Genomic DNA, 19,225 nt, shown 5'->3' on the forward strand with positions numbered 1-19,225 from the left:
TCTGGGACCTCTCTTGTTCGGTATATACTTCTCTGAGGTTAAGGCTAACACGGGAGTATTATGGCTGACAAAGTTCGCAGATGACTGCAAACTGGGGGCCATAATCGAATCTCCAGCTGACACAAGCATCCTCCAAAAGGGATTCACAGAGACGGATGCTTGGTGCCAGAGCCACGGCCTCAAGCTAAATGCTAAAAAGTGCATAGTCATCCCCTTTGGGAAAAACAAGGTGCCCGCAAATTACCACATAGGTGGTAATCCATTAATCTGGAAGAAGTAATTAGAGATTTGGGGACCAACGTAGATAGTAATCTCTCCTTTGATAATCACGTTGCCAAAGTGGTTAGAAAGACCTTCTATATAGCCCACCTTATCATGAAATGTCACTCATCAGGCCCATAATTGAATACAATGCCCCTTTTGGGATGTACCTTACCCGACACCTGCAGCAACTGGAGAGACCCCAAAAGTACCTCACCAAGAGGACCATGGGCTACAAGCAGATGTCCTATACAGCTCGACTAAAGAAACTCCAGCTCTACTCAGTTGCATACCGCCTACTCAGAGGTGATCTATGCCTGACGTACAAAGCCATGTCAAACCCAGAATTAATGGACATGCTCCACCTCAAAAAATCCAAGTCCCTTAGAGCTACACGCTCCAGGGACCTAAACCTCAGCACAAAAATAAATAGGACATGCTGGAGGGACAGATTCATTTCCCAGAGGCTCCCCTCACTCTGGAATAGAATCCCAATTCATGTTAGACATAGCCCCTCACTGACCCTTTTCAAGCGAAATCTGGACGCGTGGATGAGAAATCGCAAATTCACCCCTGGGATCTCTTCTGTGTCCCTGCTAGACAGATGCACAGTAAACTAATCTTAAAAGGGTACCTTCTGTGACCTACTTTACAGAGGCACAGTAGGCTAATCTAATATGGAGGCGGAAGCCAAATACACTCTGGCTAGGCTTATAAATGCCCTAGGGCAGATAGCCTAGTATCTACCTATGAACCTTAGAAACCTAGGAATACCCCTATTTAAAATGTTCTATCACTGTATCTCAAATGAATAATTCTTCTAAAGGAGAGTCAGGGAAAAGAATATTCTTCATCAGATCATCATGGCCGAAGGACAGTGGATCTGGGAGGATATACTAAATATTCTTCATTAAAATCCAAATTTTTCATCAGAAGAATCAGAATCTCTTAGAAGGGGGTGAAAGACCAGGATGCAGTAGCAGGGACAGACAACCCTTGTAGGGGTTTCAGTGCCATAAGGGCATTTAAACAGCCCCTGAGTAAAGTCCTGCTACTCTTTGTGAGGATCCTTAGCCACTGTAGCTACATGCTTGGTTTTCAGTTTCTTTTTTAAAGGAACATCTGCTTTACCCAATCTAGGAAGCTCAGACCCCCTGCTTAGATTCAGTGAGGGAGTACCAGGCACCTCTTGCCTAACTAAAATTTGGGGAATCCCCCTAGGCCCTTCAGATATAATTAAATGTGGTTTCCCTCATCTGTACCAAACGTAGCATAGAGCTCCGAGTCAGCCTCCAACAGGGTTGGGGAAAGAGGAAGCTGGCATTGGCACCTCAGGTTCTTCAGCCAGTCGGCGGGAGACATCTTGTGGGGGGTGGACAGCAGGAGGTTAAGTACATGCTTTTTTAGTTTTAAGAGGCGGCTGCACTTTAGGGCTGGCCGATTCGGCCATGGTACTAGAGTCAAAATCTTCAGACCCTGGTTTTCCAAACAAAAAAAAAAGGGACAACAGATGAATGTGGAGTGACTTAGGTAAAAACATCTGTCAAATGTCACACTGAGTATGGTCGTGCATAGCACACAAACAAAAAAGGTACTTCTTGTGTCTATGTTTAGAGGGGATCTGCCTTCTACACTCACATTCTCCCTTCTTGGATGACATGAAAACTACAAGGAAGAAAAAAAAAAGGAAGGAACCCCAAAGGGGAAGTTATCTTTAGAAGGCTCAGTAGATGAACAAGCTAAGTGATCAAACAGATTGCATTCACTGGCAGCGTTCAGACTGGAGGCAAATAGGTTCTGTGGATTAGGCATTCGTATGTCACATATGTACTGAACGCTTTGCACGTAGGACATTCGTCTGATGTATGGCACCTGGAAGGTGTAAACCCTTTGGTATACTGGTGGAATTTTAGGCTATCCCAAGAGTAAAGAATACTGCAACAGTGATAAGGAAGGCATAGGTTCATAGGTTGGTACTACGCTATCAGCCCTAGGGCCTATACAAGCCTAGCCATAACAATTCCCTGGCTATTTCTTCCCACATTATTTACATTCCTGGACCCCTGTCTAGCAGGGCGACTGACGTGATCCCTGGGGTGAATTTCCTTTCTCCCATCCAATTGTCAAGGTTCCTCTTGAAGAGGTCCAAAGAGGCACACTACTTGACATGTATGGGCAATCTATTCCAGAGTCTGGGGAGTCTCTGGGTTAGGAACCTATCCCTCCAGCATGTTTTGTTTATTGTGATGACAAGGTTTAGATCCCTGGAGCGTGTAGCTCTGAGGGATTGGGATTTATTTAAGTGTAGCATGTCCAACAGCTCTGGGTTTGACATGGCCTTGTATGTTAAGCAGAGATCGCCTCTGAGTAGACGATATGCGACAGAGTATAGCTGGAGTTTTTTAAGGCGGTCAGTGTAGGGCATCTGCTTTAGGCCTGTGATTCTTTTAGTGAGGTATTTCTGAGGCCTTTCCAGTTGTTGCAGATGTCTTGAGAGGTACATACCAAATGGGGCATTGTATTCTATAATGGGTCTAATGAGGGATGAGTACAGTGGGACAATGACCTCCTTCTTTCTGGATGAAAAGCCCTTCGTGATGAGGTGTGCCACATAGAAGGATTTCCTGACTGTTGTGGCAATGTGGTTATCGAAGGTGAGACCACTGTCCACCTGTGTCCCTAAGTCTCTTATCACACTTTCTGTGTTTAGTGTACTGCCACCTATATGGTAATTCATGGATACATGTTTTTCCCAAAGGGATAACAATACATTTCTTGGCATTGAGCTTGAGCCCATGGCTCTGGCACCAAGCATCTGTTTCTGTAAGGCCCTTTTGTAGAGTATCCACATCATTTGGGGATTCAATAATGGCTCCCAGTTTGCAGTCATCTGCAAACTTTGTTAGCCAGAGTCCCTTAGTGTTGACCTGTACTTCAGAGAAGTAGATGCCAAATAAGAGCGGCCCCAGGACTGAACCCTGAGGTACTCCACTTGTCACTTGTCTGGAGCTGGATTTGGAGTCGGCTACTTTTACAGTGTGGGTTCTATCAGTAAGCCATCTAGCAACCCATTGGATGACATAGGGATTAATGCCCAACTTAGTAAGTTTATCTATGATTCCAGAGTGGGGGATGGTGTCAAAGGCCTTGGCAAGGTCTAGATAGGCTGTGTGGACCACCTTACCCTTGTCCATAGCTCTGGAGACTGATTCAAAGAAGTCAATCAGGTTCAGGAGACAAGATCGGCCCTTCACAAACCCAAACTGGGTGGGGTCCAGTGTTTGAAGTTTGCCAATGTCTTTGTTTATAAGTTCCATGATAATACGCTCCATGGCCTTGCAGATAAGGCTTGTCAGACTGATGGGACGGTAGTTTCCGGGATCCAAGGTGGATCCCCTTGTGGATTGGGATAACTGTAGCTCTGCGCCACTCAGTGGGCACGAAACCTGAGGTGAGGCTATGATTAAACATGACACTTAGGTGAGGTGCCAGTTCATATTGTAGTTCATGTAGTACACAGTCCGGGATGTCATCTGGTCCCATGGATGCTGTATTCTTGGCTTTAGAGAGTGCGTTTTGTACCTGTGTGGCCGTTATTACTGGAATTTGGCAATCTTCCGGTATTGAGATGGGCGATTTAGGGGGAGAGGGGGGGGGTGAAGTTGGCACTGAATCGATCTGCCAGGATATTGGCAATATCCTTTGGATCAGTATATTTAATGCCATTCTGTTTTAGCTCAGAGCAGATCTGAGCATTGCCATTTAGATTCTTGACATAGTTATAGAATGCTTTGTGGTTGTCTTTGGAATCTTTGGCAATTTTATTTTCGTAACTAGCTTTGGAGGATTTTATGAGGCATCTCAGTTTCTTACTGAGGCTAGTAAGGGAGTTTTTTGCATCCTGGGATTTTCCTCTTTTCTGCAAAAGTTTCTTCCTTTTGTTGTAAAGTTTGTTTATGGCAGGGGACCACCAGATATTCTTCCTTTTTTTGGATGAGAGCATTTTGGTTCTATTTGGGATGGCACGATTCATGCATGAGTGGATGTGCTCGTACAGTGCCTTAGTGTAGGATTCAGCAGTTGAACTTTCAGTTCCCGTCTGCATGGGTGTTATGAAGTTTGTCACTTCTGACTTGAGTAGCATGAAGTTGGCTTTGGAGAAGTTTTTTATGGTGGTTTCTTTACTGGGGGTGGGGTGGGATGTGGATGTTAAGGGTGATTAGCTTATGGTCAGACCTGACTAACGAGGGGGTGACCATAGGTATGGAGCATTGATTTCCTATGTTGGTAATGACCAGGTCCAGGATATTGGAGCCCCTGGTGGGACTATGGATTAGTTTATCCAGGGCATTGGAATTTATGAATTCCAAGAACCGTTGCGCAAAGGTGTTGGGACATGAGTAGTTTTCCCAGTTAATGGCAGGGTAGTTAAAATCACCCAGTATTAGGGTGTTTGGTTCTATCTTAATATTTTCCAGTATGTTTAGAAAGGTGTAGTGAGAATCTTGGGGTATGGTGGGGGATCTGTAGCAAGCTACAATTTGGATTGCAGTCTTACCTAGTGTTAGTTGCACTTGGAGAACTTCAGACACATTGTGTTGGCCAACTAGCCTGGTGGTGTGAATATCCTTGGTGAATATTGACACTCCTCCACCTTTAGTGTTTCGGTCCTAGTTTGGTGGCCGAAAAGTGTGGTAAGAGTTGTAGCCTGGTATTGCAGGGGTGCTCTCTGGAGCCTTGAACCAGGTCTCAGTTACTGCACAGATATCGATGTTCTCCATTTTTAGGAGTGCCTCGAGAGAGTGCATTTTGAGGTTTAGACTTCTAGCATTGAGTAGCAATACCTTCAGATTTTGCATGCTTGTACCTGTTACGGTGGTGGTTTTGTCCTTTGAAGTTTGCCTAAAAAAGGCACTATAGGGGTGGCAAGAGCCTTAGCCAGTAACCTGAATCCCAGGGGCGACAGGTGCAGACCATCTCTGGCAAAGCATCGTGGCCTGTTAATCATGTCATCCCAGGCAGACAGATACTGGATCCCCTTTGAATGACACCATAAGCTTAGCCAATTGTTGAAGTCAATCATTTTATCCTTATATTGTGGTATCATTCTGGGCGAAGGCAGGATGCTACTCAGGGCTAGGGTCATACCTGCCTGCGCCACATGATCCGAGAGCTCTTCCATGTCTCTTTTCATGTAGTCCAGGGAGGTACGTCTCAAGTCATTCACTCCAACATGGACAATGAAAGAGTCATATCTGTACTTGTTGTGGAGTGACATGAGTGCATGCGTTATGTGGCGGATCCTGGCACCCGACAGGCAGCTGACTGTAATTTTCTCCTTATTCAACCTGGTGAGAGGGACATCAGTGTGCCGGACTATAGAGTCACCTATGACTAAAGTGTTAGGTACATTGTCTTGCCTTAGGGGCTTGTTGCTGGGTGGCACACTGGTGTTGTGAACTATGTGACACATTGGTTGTGATTGGTGTTTGTTTGCATTTCAGCTTCAGAGGTCTTTGTTGCTTGGGCAGGTTACAGTTAAGGGCCTCTGTATATGTGGATTTAGTGTTGCTATATGTGGGTGTTGGTGGTGCGGGTTTAGAAGGGCTATGTGTTGCTTGAGATGTAGTGTGGGTGTTAACCTTCTCCTCTTGACTGTTTAGCACAATCTTGGGTGGAGAGAGCTTTGCTTCCATTTTGGCTATGTAAGTGCATCTCTCACAGGTTGTAGTGTTGGGTGGTAGGAAGAGAGGGTTGTCTGTGTACATGAGGCAATTGCTGCATTGCCCCAGTATGCCCAGATTCACCAGGTGGACAGGAAAAATCACTGGAAGCTGACCCTTGGACATGCTTGGTTTGGGGCTTTTTTTTTTTCTTTGTAAAGTATAGGAGCTGTTTCCTTAGCAAGGTACTTTGCAATTATAGGCTGTTTAGTGCCTACTATTAATTTCTCCTTGTTAACAAGGAGAGTTCAGTGTTTGTATGAGTTTAAGGCTTCCTAGTGCTTTCCAGCAGGTATTAGAGAAAGTGCTAGTCACAGGGATGCTTAAAGGCAAGATTGAAAAGAATGCACTCTGCAGTGTGCACTAGAGAAGTTAGATGTGAAAGTAGGTAACTTGAGTTTTACCTGTTTAAAAAGTTAAGGTTTAGTGGAGACTTACTATTTTTAAAACAGCAAGATGGATTGAAAGGGGTGGTCACTTTTGTATTTTGGCACTATGAAATACTGTAGGATGGCCAATAAATTTAAATAATTGAAGGGGTGGGATTTCAAAAATGATGATTTTGTGATTACTCATATAAGCCAGTGAAAGTAGAGAGAAATGAGATATATGGTCAGATTAACATAAGAGGCGGGCAACTAGAAAGACAGTGGTATTTAACAAGACAACTTAAATGGGTGGGAGGGCGGGAAAAATTCTGCCTGACTCAGAACAGAGAGAGCTGTGGTCTCTTTTGAAGTTTTAATATGCTGTTAAAACAGAATGCAAGCAAAACACAAAGTAAAGAAAACAAACTACAGTATTCAAAATATAGAAAGGCAATACAGTAATACAAAAAATAACAGCAAACTAACCTTTCCTTCACAGCAAAGTGTAGCAGAGTCTGGATGAGCCTTTCATGCATCTGTAGCCCTCAGAATAAAACTGAAAAAGAACTTGAGAACCAAAAAGCTAGGCATTATTAAAAGAAGGAAAAACACGAGCAAATAGCTAGCAGTCTCTGCTGCATAGAAAGTTAAGATTCACTGACAGGATACATTTACATTAATCTGCAAGATACACAGAGATTTTGAGAGGGTACTACCCACTACCTATGAGTGAAGTAATCCAAAGAATGCCAAATGCTTAAGTATTACACAGTGCTACAAACAAACTAGGGCATTTCACATGTATAAAACAAGATCCAGACTGTGTACATTCAGTGCAACAAAAGGAAAAGTTAGTCTGGCAGTTTAGTGCAGAGGGTTAAGGCTATGTACTGTTAATGAAGCTTTATCTTACAGTCCGGAGTTTGACTGTCTCTGTTTATACATGCAGTCTGTATGACTCTGAGCAAGTTATGTGAATGCCCCTGAAAAGGCATGCTTGTGTCCAGTGGGTCACCCAGTTAACAGAAGATCATCCTTAAACACCTGTTTGGTACTTCATTAGTGCCAGACATATTGCAAAGACCAGCTGCCCATGCAAATGAAAGCTTGGAAGGAGTAGAAAACAATTTCGATTAGTGGCGGATCAGACATAAGAACAGCATGACAAGAGGCAGAAAGCTGTTGAATAGACTCAAACCTAACAAATTTACGCTAAATAAGAGTGACAAGTCTGAAATGTTTGGTTCCATAGCTTTATATCAGAGGGTATGTAACTTTATCCTGAAAACATCTAAGCAACCATGCAAATTCCAAAGTTAAACATTTACAGAGGTTTCTAGGAATAAAAAGGACACTACAAATGAAACATCAGATTCCTTGGACAAATGCTTCCAGGCAGCTTGGAAGGGTCTTAAATAACCCAGAGACTGACAGGGCAATTAATATAACCTCAGAGGAGAAGACTGGCATCAGATCTCTCCACAATGAGAACACCAAAGGCTGCTTTCCCAGAAGACAAAATTACTAGCAACAACCTGCAGAACAGATAGTCATCAAAGCTACTGAAGGAAAAATGTGAGCAATCAATGATATGGGTGATAAAAAGCATTTGGATAACTGGGTGAGGGATACGTGTGCTGATTCACATTCTGCACATTTGAAAAAAAATGTCTGCCCAGTTAGGTTAGATGACGTCATTATAACAGGCATAGGGCAACCACTGAGATGACTATTAACCGAGGTGCTGCTCTACACTCCCCATTACACACACACACACACACACACTGAAATTCTATTTCAAAACCCATTTTAAATAAGAAACTGGATTCAGTTAGTTTGGCTTTGCTCAACTGGCTGACAGACATGGTAAACCATACGGATGGAGAAGAAACTCTCACTCACCAAAAAATGGCAGTAGGAAGTACAGGAAGAAGGGAAGGAGACTAAAGCCTGTGAAGGCCTAACCAATGAACAGTCCACTAAAATGGAAGTTAAGGAAAAAAGCAGCAAATCCCCTTTAAGGATGAATACCACAGATATTGGAGACCTCTTAGTATGTGTTTCCTGTTTCACCAACTCTTCCACCCCACAGAAGAGGCACCTTCTTTTTTCTTCTCTAGGCAGTTTCTGACAATCTTTCATCTACAAGCTGTGGCAGGCTTATAGATGTCCTTGCATCACTCATAGGTGTTTGGTTTATAACTCTGTCCCAGGTTCCCAGGTAAAACAATAAAAGTAAAATTCCTTCTGAGCTAAAAAGTGATTTTGAAGTCTCTTATACGGCACGGTAAATGAACATGAGAAAAGAATGGAGAAATATCATAAAACAGTGATCACTGGATCAATGCAACATCTCTACCCTTATCCCACAAGCATACTCAAAGAATGTGGAAGGGGGTGGCATCCAGTGCTTCCCTGAGAGTATCATACAATGACAATGAAGACAGCTGAGAGCCTCAGGGAAGTACTTGAGGTGTTTGTTAGCGGACTGACAGATAGTGTTGACAGAGCATAACTGAATAAAGACCCTGTTTTTCAAGACTGCTCTGAAAAAGATCTAACAATTTGCAGGCAAACTTACACTCTCAGCCTCTCACAGAAACAGTGCGTGCGTGTGTGCATGTGCGCGTGTGTGTGTGTGTGGGGGGGTGACAGGGGGGGTTAATGAATAACCAAGCCATTCCTACAACTTCTCAGGCAGTTTTTTCCCCAATTCTTACCTCAGGATTCACAAGTAGAGGGTCTCGTTCATACTCAGAAAGACTTGCTGGCAAACAGGGAGACTTGCATACCTCACGTGGCTCTCCTATGATTTAATAAAATTTGTGTTAATCAGGTACTCACTCATAGTAGTAATAATTTGGTATATGAAAACTTGTCAGGCAACTTGTCACTGACTTGCACCTAATTAAACTAATTTTAATACACTGCCAGCAAATCAATTTAACATTTGCTCATAGTAAATGGACAGATGCAGCCTAATATTTTGGTTTGCTCTGTAATTACAATCTCAACAACTGATATAGAAAAATATACATTTAAATCCAACCTTCTACCACAGTCCAGAAAGAGTGTCGCAAATTTTACACCATGAATTAAACAAGTTAATTTTGTACTATTAACATATGGGACATAGTAGGCAACTTAAAGGGAGCTTCAAGAGGATGAAAAGACAACTGAACAAACTAGGTGCAAGCCATACTTCTTAATATACAGTATTTCATTACAACATTATGAACATTTTACGCTTTAACCCAGGGGCCTCAAACTCAAATAATCACCGGTGTTGCATGAAAACTAAAACTCGGGCAAGGGCCATAATCTTAAAGACAAAAAAATGCAGGTGGTGTAGGGTAAGTGTAGTAACTTCCTTCATCTAGAATTATTCTGGTATAAGGGCTGTGAGTTTGAGATTCCTACTTTATCCATTTCAGTATAACCCCCTACTTGTCAAAGATATTGTGACATTCAAGTTCTATTGACTACTGATCTCGTCAAGAATACCAAAGAAAATAAGGGAAATATGGAGGATTACTTGGAAACTATTCTAATTCTGGTTCAACATCCTACAGCATCCTACTCATATTCCAGGCCTCTAAACTTTCCCGGCTTTTTTTTTTTTTAATTTTCTGATTATCCCCTCCATACCCAACCATTTTGCTATGTCCCAGATGATCCATTAATATATCCTCAATTTCAGCATCAGAAGACATCAAACAGGGACATTGGCCATTGTCCTACTGTAAGTTAGGAGCTTTCTTACCCTCCTGATAGCTCTCCTGTCAGCCAGCACAGGTGCAATACCTGTCTATGCTAATCCACTCGTGATGCATGCTTCCACATGTTAGTGAGACTTGGCTGAAGTGTATTCACTCCTTGCCCAAGCTCACACACTTAAAATTTGTGCAGTGAAGGTCATCACTGGGCATTCATCAAGCAAACACTTATGGACACTACATGTGACAACGGACCACTGCTACTTACTACCACTCCTCCCAGGGTGTCTCCTATATGACTTGGAGCAAACCAAAAAAGACACGCAAGGTGGATCCAGTGCAAGGCTCAAACCAAAATGTCAAAACGCACAAAACGAGCCAGCACAAAGGTTTAGGCAAGCAAAAAACTACTTTATTTTGGCATGTTGAAAAACGAAATAAAAAAACAGAAGAACTGCAAACCGGTTTTGGCCAATGTAATGGCCTTCTTCAGTGCAGAAAGAAAAAGTTAAAATGATGCATACTGATGTTCCTTATATACTGAATGATTTAAAGGGATATGTAACCAAAAAAGAAAAACATTTTTTTAGTATAAACATTTCTTAGAAACAGAAAATAATGACAAAAATGAATATAATAATATTACATAATATTGATCACATTAGTCCCCAGCAAAATAGGGAAAATAAGCTCAGTTCAAACCCAAAAGTACAGCAATAAATGTATAAATATATAGTATCAACATATAGCTTTATCCACATTCATTTAACCCAGGTTTGAACAAAGCACCCAGTTTTGTAATCCATAATGCTTCCATATTATTGAGTTTATCATGCCAGCCTGCCTTGGTCAACCTCGGCAGCTGAATCCTATCAATGATAGTAAATTGAAATTGGGCAGTTTGGTGAATCAAAGTATGCTTGTACAGGGCATTTGTTAATTTTTTAGTTCTGATAGCACTAAGATGCTCACTTATGCGAAATCTTAATGGACGAGAGGTTTGGCCGACAAAATGAAGTACATGTACAGGTGGCCAAATATACCACCCAATCAGAGCTACAATTACCAAAAATCTTTATGTTGAAAACTCATGAAGTGTTGGCACTTGAAAATTCTTTCATTTTGCTCATATACCTGCATGCACTGCAGTGACCACAGGGAAAGGAACCAATGAGTGGATCCCCAAACAAAGTCATTTGTGTGGTTGTTGTAGAGTGAAATTTTTTATAATATGTGAAATGTGAATTCAACGTCCTACCCCTACGGTATGAAAAAGAGCATGTCTCAGGTAATATGTCAGATAAAGACTCATGTGCTCTCAAAATACCCCAATGATTATCAACAATATTTCTAAATGAAGGGGTATTATTACCATAAGTAACTGTGAATCTGATAGATTGTGCTTGGGAATGAGTAACCACCTCATGTTCATGTTTATATGTTAATAATTGGGACCGTGGCATATGTCTGACCTCCTGGATGGTTTTATGAAGTCGACATCTGTTATATCCCCTCTGAATAAATCTATCACAAAGATCTTGTTCACATTCTACATGAGATTTAGTAGAGGAACAAATACGTTTCATACGTATGAATTGTGACTTGGGAATGTTGTTGATGATGTGGCGGGGGTGATTACTAGAGGCATGTAAAAGAGAATTATACTGTGGAAACTTTCTGTGTACACTCGTCGCCAGAGTGTGATCATGTTGTCTGGTAACCTTGACATCCAAAAAAACAATTTCATGATATTGAGTCTCCAAAGTGAACTTGATACCCCATGCATTAATTGTTCAAATATTGAACAAACTCTTTAGCCAGAAGTATATCTCCCCGCCACACCATCCAACAATCATCCAGGTATCTCCTCCAAATGTCTAGTTCTGCCATAAATTGGTTATTACCAGTATCGTAGATGTAATTTTTTTCAAAATAACCCATGAATAGGTCAGCATATATCAGGGCAAACGAAGCCCCCATGGCTGTTCCCCTGGTTTGCCAATATATCTGACCATCAAAGAAAAAGACATTTTTAGTTAGTACATATTCAGTCATACTGATAAGAAAATTATTAAATCCAGTAGAATAGAGCTTGGATTCCTCTAACCAAAATGCTATTGCTGATAAACCAGCCTGGTGTGGGATACTAGTATATAGAGAAGCGACATCTAGTGTGCAGAGCCACCAATCCGATTCCAACTGGCTATCATGAAGAATGTTCAAAAATTCAGTTGTGTCCTTGAGCCTGGATCTGACCATAGACAATAATGGTTTGAGATAATATGTAAGAAAAACAGACAGGGGCTCGGTTAGAGAGCCTCTGCCAAAAACAATAGGTCGGCCCGGAGGACACGTAGGATGTTTATGCATTTTGGGCAACAAATATTGGGGAATAGGATTGGTGACCTTGAGCTGTTTACATGTGCGTTGATCTATGAGGAGTCAATTAGTGATTTGAAATTAAGCGTCGGGTCTATAACCATATGCATATAAAACCTAGCATCACATAACTGTTTATAGGCTTCGTCAATATACATAACCCGATCCATAACCACAATACCACCCCTTTGTCTGCTGGCAAAATGATGATGTCATGATTGGAACTAAGTTCTTGTAACCCCTTACGCTCCAAAGGGGTTAAATTATATTTGGTAGGCTGATATCCGGGTGAGATGTGTAGATCTTTGAGCACACACTCCCTGAATATGGCCACATGCTTATCCATGGGTGGTTGGGAATGTCGATTTCCCAAAATGAAAACCAGATAAACTTTGAGCGAGATCACAATCTGCAAAAAATATTTTCAGATTAATCAATCGACAAAATTCATTTAATTCATTAACAAAAGTCTGTTCTGAAACAAAAGAGGAAGGCACAAAATTCAAACCCTTGTTAAGAACTTTATTTTGGTCAGAGGATAATTCAAAGGAAGACATATTATGCACATTATCAATTATTTGACTATCTTCTGTAGTAGCTGTTGCAAACTGTAAGCCCCGTCCCCTTGTTTCCTGCCCCCCCTCCGTTTCCTATATCTAAAGGGTCTGCTGAAGGTTTGCGTTTGGCTACTGGGGACCCCTGATGGGAAGGGCATTCAGGATCGGTGGCTGAGGATGTATCCTCATCTGTAACACTACTAGTGGAAAAAGTATTTTTCTTCAATATTGATCTCGGCCTCTTTTTCTGGTTTATTCTACTGGATGTATCAAAAAATCTTACATTTCTCTGAACCATGAATGGTTTGCCCTTTTCATAATCGGTCAGATCACGCTGAAATTTCTGCGTTTTCTTTTTAAGTAACTGTGTCTCCAAACTGGCAAGTTCCTTAGCTAATTCCCTGACATGATTAGGATAAAAATCCCGATGTTCAAAAGCTTGAGCTTCCATACAATTATTGTATACCTCAGTTGTCTGTTGCTCCACCATACGTTCATAGTATGATACTAATGTATCTACAAATAACATGGATGCATCATGTTGCATCTTGGCCCAATCTTTGGTTAGTTGTTCATCAACCACACTGACTATAGGACTTGGGCCATTAATCAAATCAGGGTTGTCTGGAATGGGGTTCACTCCTCTAAGACTCACTAAACTGATGTCCTTCACTATTTTTTCCCAATAAGCATCTTTATTAAATTATCAAATAACACAGGCAATATTACATTTATATACATGAAAAACAATCATACATCAGAGACGCCACTGAAACAACTGTAGTTGCAAACATTATATGTCACTTATCTATCCAGTCACTGTGAGTTAAGCATCATATGGCTCATTCAAATCCTGCCTCTTAAACCTTGTTCTTTGTCTGCATATATTGTTCCCATAATTCCCATTTTTTCCAATGTAGTTTGCTCCATCCCTTTTCTAAAGATCGCAATTCCAGTTGTTTTCTCTCTGTTACCATATTCACTACTTCTAGTAAAGCTAGTCTAGACTTTGATTTCCATTTTCTAGTTATTGCTTTTTTGGCAGCCACCATAATTAGACTCAGCAGGGCTTTACTATGTCTAGGCAATTCCATTCTGTATCATAGCTCAAAAAAAATCATCTCCCTGGTCAATCCAATCCGCTCACCCAGTATCTCAGACAGGGTGCAGCGAAGGGAACCCCTGAAGTCCGCCAGCTCACTAAACTCCCAAAAAAAAACATGTTCCCAGCCACCTTCTCCTTGCTCGTCACACCTCCAACATTTGCTATCCACCCGAGGAAAAATTCTTTTGAGTCTACTTATGGTATAAAAACACCTACGCAAAAACTACCAGGCAAAGATCCTACATCTTCTAGACTTTGATGCATATTTGGGGAATATACATATACTCTCCTCATTGTCTTTGTGAATGGCTTATCCAATCTCTCTTCCCAATCCTTTCTAAGCTCCTCTGATCGATTCTTATATTTTACATGCTCTACTAATTATTTCTTTAATGACAGCTTCTGTTCTAGATACTACTAAAAACTCTACCAGTGCTGGTCTTTCATTTCAGAACCCCCCCTATTTCTTTCTATTTGCCTATATTTTTATATCAATCCTAGATAGGGAAGGCAAACTCCAACCTGCAGTCCAAATACATTCTTGGCCTCTTCCCATTCTATTACCGTTCCCTTTCTAGTTATTTGCTCCCAATACCTTGGTTCCTTTGCCAGTTTTCTCCAATACCTTTCAGCCACCTCTTGCCTATTATCTGTATCCCTTAACCCAGTCATCCCTAACAGCAGAATCCCTTTTCTCCATTCTCATTCTGGTTTAGTTCTTAGAATACTCCCCGCTATTTTATGAATATAATACTCTTTATGATTTTGTTGTTCTTCTTAAGACCGTCATGTATTCAATGGAAGAGAGACTTCTCTATATTGACCACCTCTGTAAGTTGCATCTTGGCCACTTGGACTGTGACACACAATATTAATTTACCATCTAACTTGACCAGTTGAGTCCACTCTACACCAAGGGATAGAAGGTGTGGGCTTTGCCCCTTAGTTGTATTTTTTCTTTAGTACAAGTTATTTTTTCATGTTTTATTATTACCATGTATTGGATTAGACCCAATGTCCTATTGTTTACCACGTGTTGCTGAAGATTTTTCAACATGGACTGGTCTGAATTGTACGTACATCCTACAATTACTGAAAAATTTTACAGTTAATTGAGACATGATTGCCCAAAGGAAAGAATTCAAAGAGCTGACATTGAAGGCAAAGGCTGATCTACATATTCTGGAAAGTAGCAGCCAAAGAAAGACGGTGGAACATTTTGGTGTTAGCAAGACCACAGTTAACATCCAAAAACATAAACATGAGTACTTGGGGCGATATGGTAAGGAAAGCAGAGTTGTACAGCGGAAAAGGAGGAAAACTTCCCTTGATAAAATCAATGAAGCCGCATTATGCTGGTTTAAATAAATAAGCATTTAACACCCATATCTCTGGGCCAAAGATTCAAGAAGTTGCTAAATAATTAGCACAGGAATTCAGGGTGGCAAATTTCCAAGCACCAAGTGTTTGTTTCGAGAAATTTAAACTGCGACACGAGATCTCCCAGAAAATCTTGTGTGGTGAATCCAATGAAGTTCCAGTAGTAGCAGTGGAAGAGCTCATCAAAAAGTTCCCAGACACTGCCAGAGGCTTCAAAGATTATGACATCTTTAACACTGATGAGTACATACTCTTTCAAGGCAATGCCTGACAGGAATCTTGTCAAAAAGGGTGACAAATGTAACAGCGGAAAATTTTCCAAAGAACGTTTCACAGTTCTGCTTTGTGCTAGCTTAAACAGAGAGAAACTAAAGCCCTTGGTGACTGGTAAATCGGCACAGCCATGCACATTCAAGAACCTGAAGCCCGGAACCTGAAGCCCGAAGACCTCCCAGTCACTTGGAGATCAAACAAATGTGTGGATAACTGGTGCCCTATTTGAGGAGTGGGTAAGGGGTATCAACCAAGAAATGAAGAAGAAATGGTCTATTCTACTGACAGTAGACAACTGTCCTGGCCACTCACAAGTGAATCAGCTCACAAATGTGACATTGAAATTTCTGCCTCCAAACATGACCTCAAAAACCCAACCTCTTGACCAAGGCATCATGAAAACATTTAAAATGTACTACTGAGCCCAGCTCCTGCAGTGGGTCATTACGAAATCACAAACCTGTGGTCCACCTGTGGAAGCAACTTCATCCGCTGCATCAGTTAACGCTCTGGATACAGTCCTCTGGATCAGCTCTGCTTGGAATGAAGTTCAGCCAGAAACAATACAGAAGTGTTAGATTTGTCACAGCCCATCTCACATGGCAGAATTCGAATGAGTAGATTTTGAAGGTTTTATTGCAATGGATGATGAGGAGGCAAATCTGTAATGAACCTGACCCAGAAGCATTTTTTTTGAGATATAAACTCTATCTAGCCTAGCCCAGTTTTGTATCTTGTAATTTTCCAAGTCATATTGCCCGAAGTACAGACCAGCATAAAAGTGAATGAATCAGCTGATGAAGTGGAAGAAGCAAGTGAGGATGACATAGAAATTAGAGACTCCAAAAGAAGAGGATGTCAGGCATCTGATACTGCAGTTGGAAGTCATTTGCTGTGCAAAAATGCCTAGGTATGCTGTGTGCAGCCAGCATTGAGAGTGCTTTCTCCACTTACCTTTGTACCTTTGTAATAAAAATAAGAAACAGACCAAGACAGACTTTTTTCAGAAAGAATGATTAAACCATGAGAAAACAGTAAATGTATTGATTTTGTATGATACTGTAGGTATTATTTTACTGTGTTTTGATTATGCATGATTTCATATGATATTCTCTAATGCTGTACAAGAAAGTAAAGTACTTGTACATATCAGGACAGTAGGCATGGTTCCTTACGCTGATTACCTCTGTATGTTGGCCAGTTTGTTACAGTCCCTTGGGTGGTCAACTTACAGAGGTTCTACTGTACGTACATTAGTCAGTCCCTCTAGATAATTCTTGTTACTTTTTAACCATATCTCCCTTTCCTTTATTTCCACCCTAGTTTTAAATTCCACTTTGATTTTATCCTACTTCCTAGTTATATTTTCAGAAGAAATTTCTATCGTTCCTAGTAGTTCCTGAATTAATTCCAAAACCTATTCCTTAAATTACCCGTTCTAAAGACTTAAACCTTGCCTGTGATATATATAGGACCTGCTGGAGACAGAGGTATGTATCCCAGAGACTACCCATCTATGGAACAGGCTCCCCCATCCATGTGAAGCACAGTTCCTCCCTAACCCAATTCAAGTGCAACTTGGATAAATGGAAAGGAAACCAGAAATTCATCCCTGGTTTGGCACCTATGTCTCTAATGGACACAGGTAACCTGTAAATGGTTCATCTCCCAGGCCTACGCTTACACTTATCAAGGATATCAGAACTTGTCAGAGATTTGGGATGCATGGCTAGGCTTAAAAAGGCCCTGGTGGTTGTTTGCCTAGTAATCACCTATGACTCTATAAACCTACAAATTCCTATATTTTCAGCCTATAGGCAGGAAAGCACCAGTGTCTCATTTTTATTTTATTACCTTGTAGTTATACTTTAGTTATTACTGGCACATGATCTGAAATAGTTATTGAGTATATTTCAAGACCTTCAATTAAATGCACATGTTCCTGTGAGATATAAACTCTATCTAGCCTAGCCCAGTTTTGTATCTTGCAGAATATGTAAATTCACTCCGAACACCTAGTACTGAATTCACATATTCCATGCCAAACATTTTCATAAATTTCTTCAAAAATCTACCCTCCTTTGTTATAATTTCCCTTCTAGACACCCCAGACACATATTCACTGTTGCAAACCAAATTCCAGTCTTCACCTACAAATAATATTCCTTACTTAAAGTTGATATTTATCCCAGAACTTTCTTAAGCCCCATTATAGCAGTTTTAGTTGGAATTTAAATGCATGCTAGTGTAATCCTTCTCCCTTGCCAGTAGTGCCTTAGTACTACATATTTTCCATTATCTTTTTTCCCTTCTTCTATCACTATTGGACCTCCTCTTGCAATTAATATTAAGTACTCTTCTTTTCCTCTGCACCAGATATTCCACTGAATAACCATCCTGAAAACCGTTCTTTATCGAATACACATGTTCAGTTCTTTCCAGGTGCGTCTCCTACAGCACAGCTATTTGCACTCTACATTTTAATATAGTTCACTATTTTTTTTTATATTTATCTGTAAGACAACTATGATTTAATGACATTACAGAAAGCATCATTTTCTTATACAGTTATAATTCCACCTTTTATTATAACTGCTTTTTTGTTAAATGTCTAGTTCCAAATTTTGTGTTACATGCATATACTGTTCGGCAGGCTGGACTTTTCTACAGTTGTTTCTTTTCATATATATTTGAGCCTATGTCACATCTTACATAACATTTTTTCTGAATGCCCTCAAACAGAACAAACAACCCCCCTAAAACCTATTAACTTAATAATAAACACACAAAACTATGTACATCTTTAAATATTGGAAGTTTTCACTTTCTAATAAGAACAAAAGTTCTAAGTTGATAGCCACACAGACAGGCAGACTTAACCAAAAAGAAAGGTTAGAAATGCTAAGACACACAGTACAACCTGTGCTATTAGTAAGTGCTATTTGATTTTGTCTAACTTTATAGCTCTCCCACCTCAGAAAACACTTAAATGCTTTCAGTAAACATTTTCGCCAAACCATTTCTCTTCATCTAATTGTCTTCTAGTAACATGCATACCTTGTTCACCAGAAAAAAAGCCTTATAATATTCAACATTCTTTTTCATTTACATGATTTGTAATAAACTTGTTACTGGATAATCTCTAGGGCCTTAACCCAGTCATTTCCCTATACAAACATGGAAAAACGCACACTGATTTTTCTTTTGTCATACTCTCTTAACCAGACCTTTCCTCTCTCCCCCACTTCTCCTCTTTTTTTTACATTACAGTGTCTACATTTCTTAAAACTGAACAAAGAGAGAGAAAGGAGAAGAAAAAATACAAAAAGCACATGTTTATATTACTATCCCCATTGCATTTAACAATCACTTCTAATTGGTTTTGTCTTATCTTTAATGCCCTCTCAGCTGGAAAAACCAAGTTGCTTTCAGAGAACATTACGTCCTAGTCAATTTCTCTTTT

General features: G+C 40.5%; 1 protein-coding gene across 1 annotated transcript in view; it reads right to left on the minus strand.

Annotated features, from left to right (window-relative positions):
* RAD17 (RAD17 checkpoint clamp loader component) overlaps nt 1-19,225 on the minus strand; it is a 1,292,309-nt gene that overhangs the window by 657,150 nt on the left and 615,934 nt on the right. Inside the window, exon 12 of the mRNA XM_044063883.1 lies at nt 9,073-9,158. Coding sequence (XP_043919818.1) covers nt 9,073-9,158 — 86 coding nt within the window. The remainder of the gene's footprint in view (nt 1-9,072; nt 9,159-19,225) is intronic.

This window comes from Protopterus annectens, chromosome 2.part2 (genome assembly GCF_019279795.1).
Source record: "Protopterus annectens isolate FY-2018-M chromosome 2.part2, PAN1.0, whole genome shotgun sequence".
Taxonomy (NCBI): Eukaryota; Metazoa; Chordata; order Ceratodontiformes; family Protopteridae; genus Protopterus; species Protopterus annectens.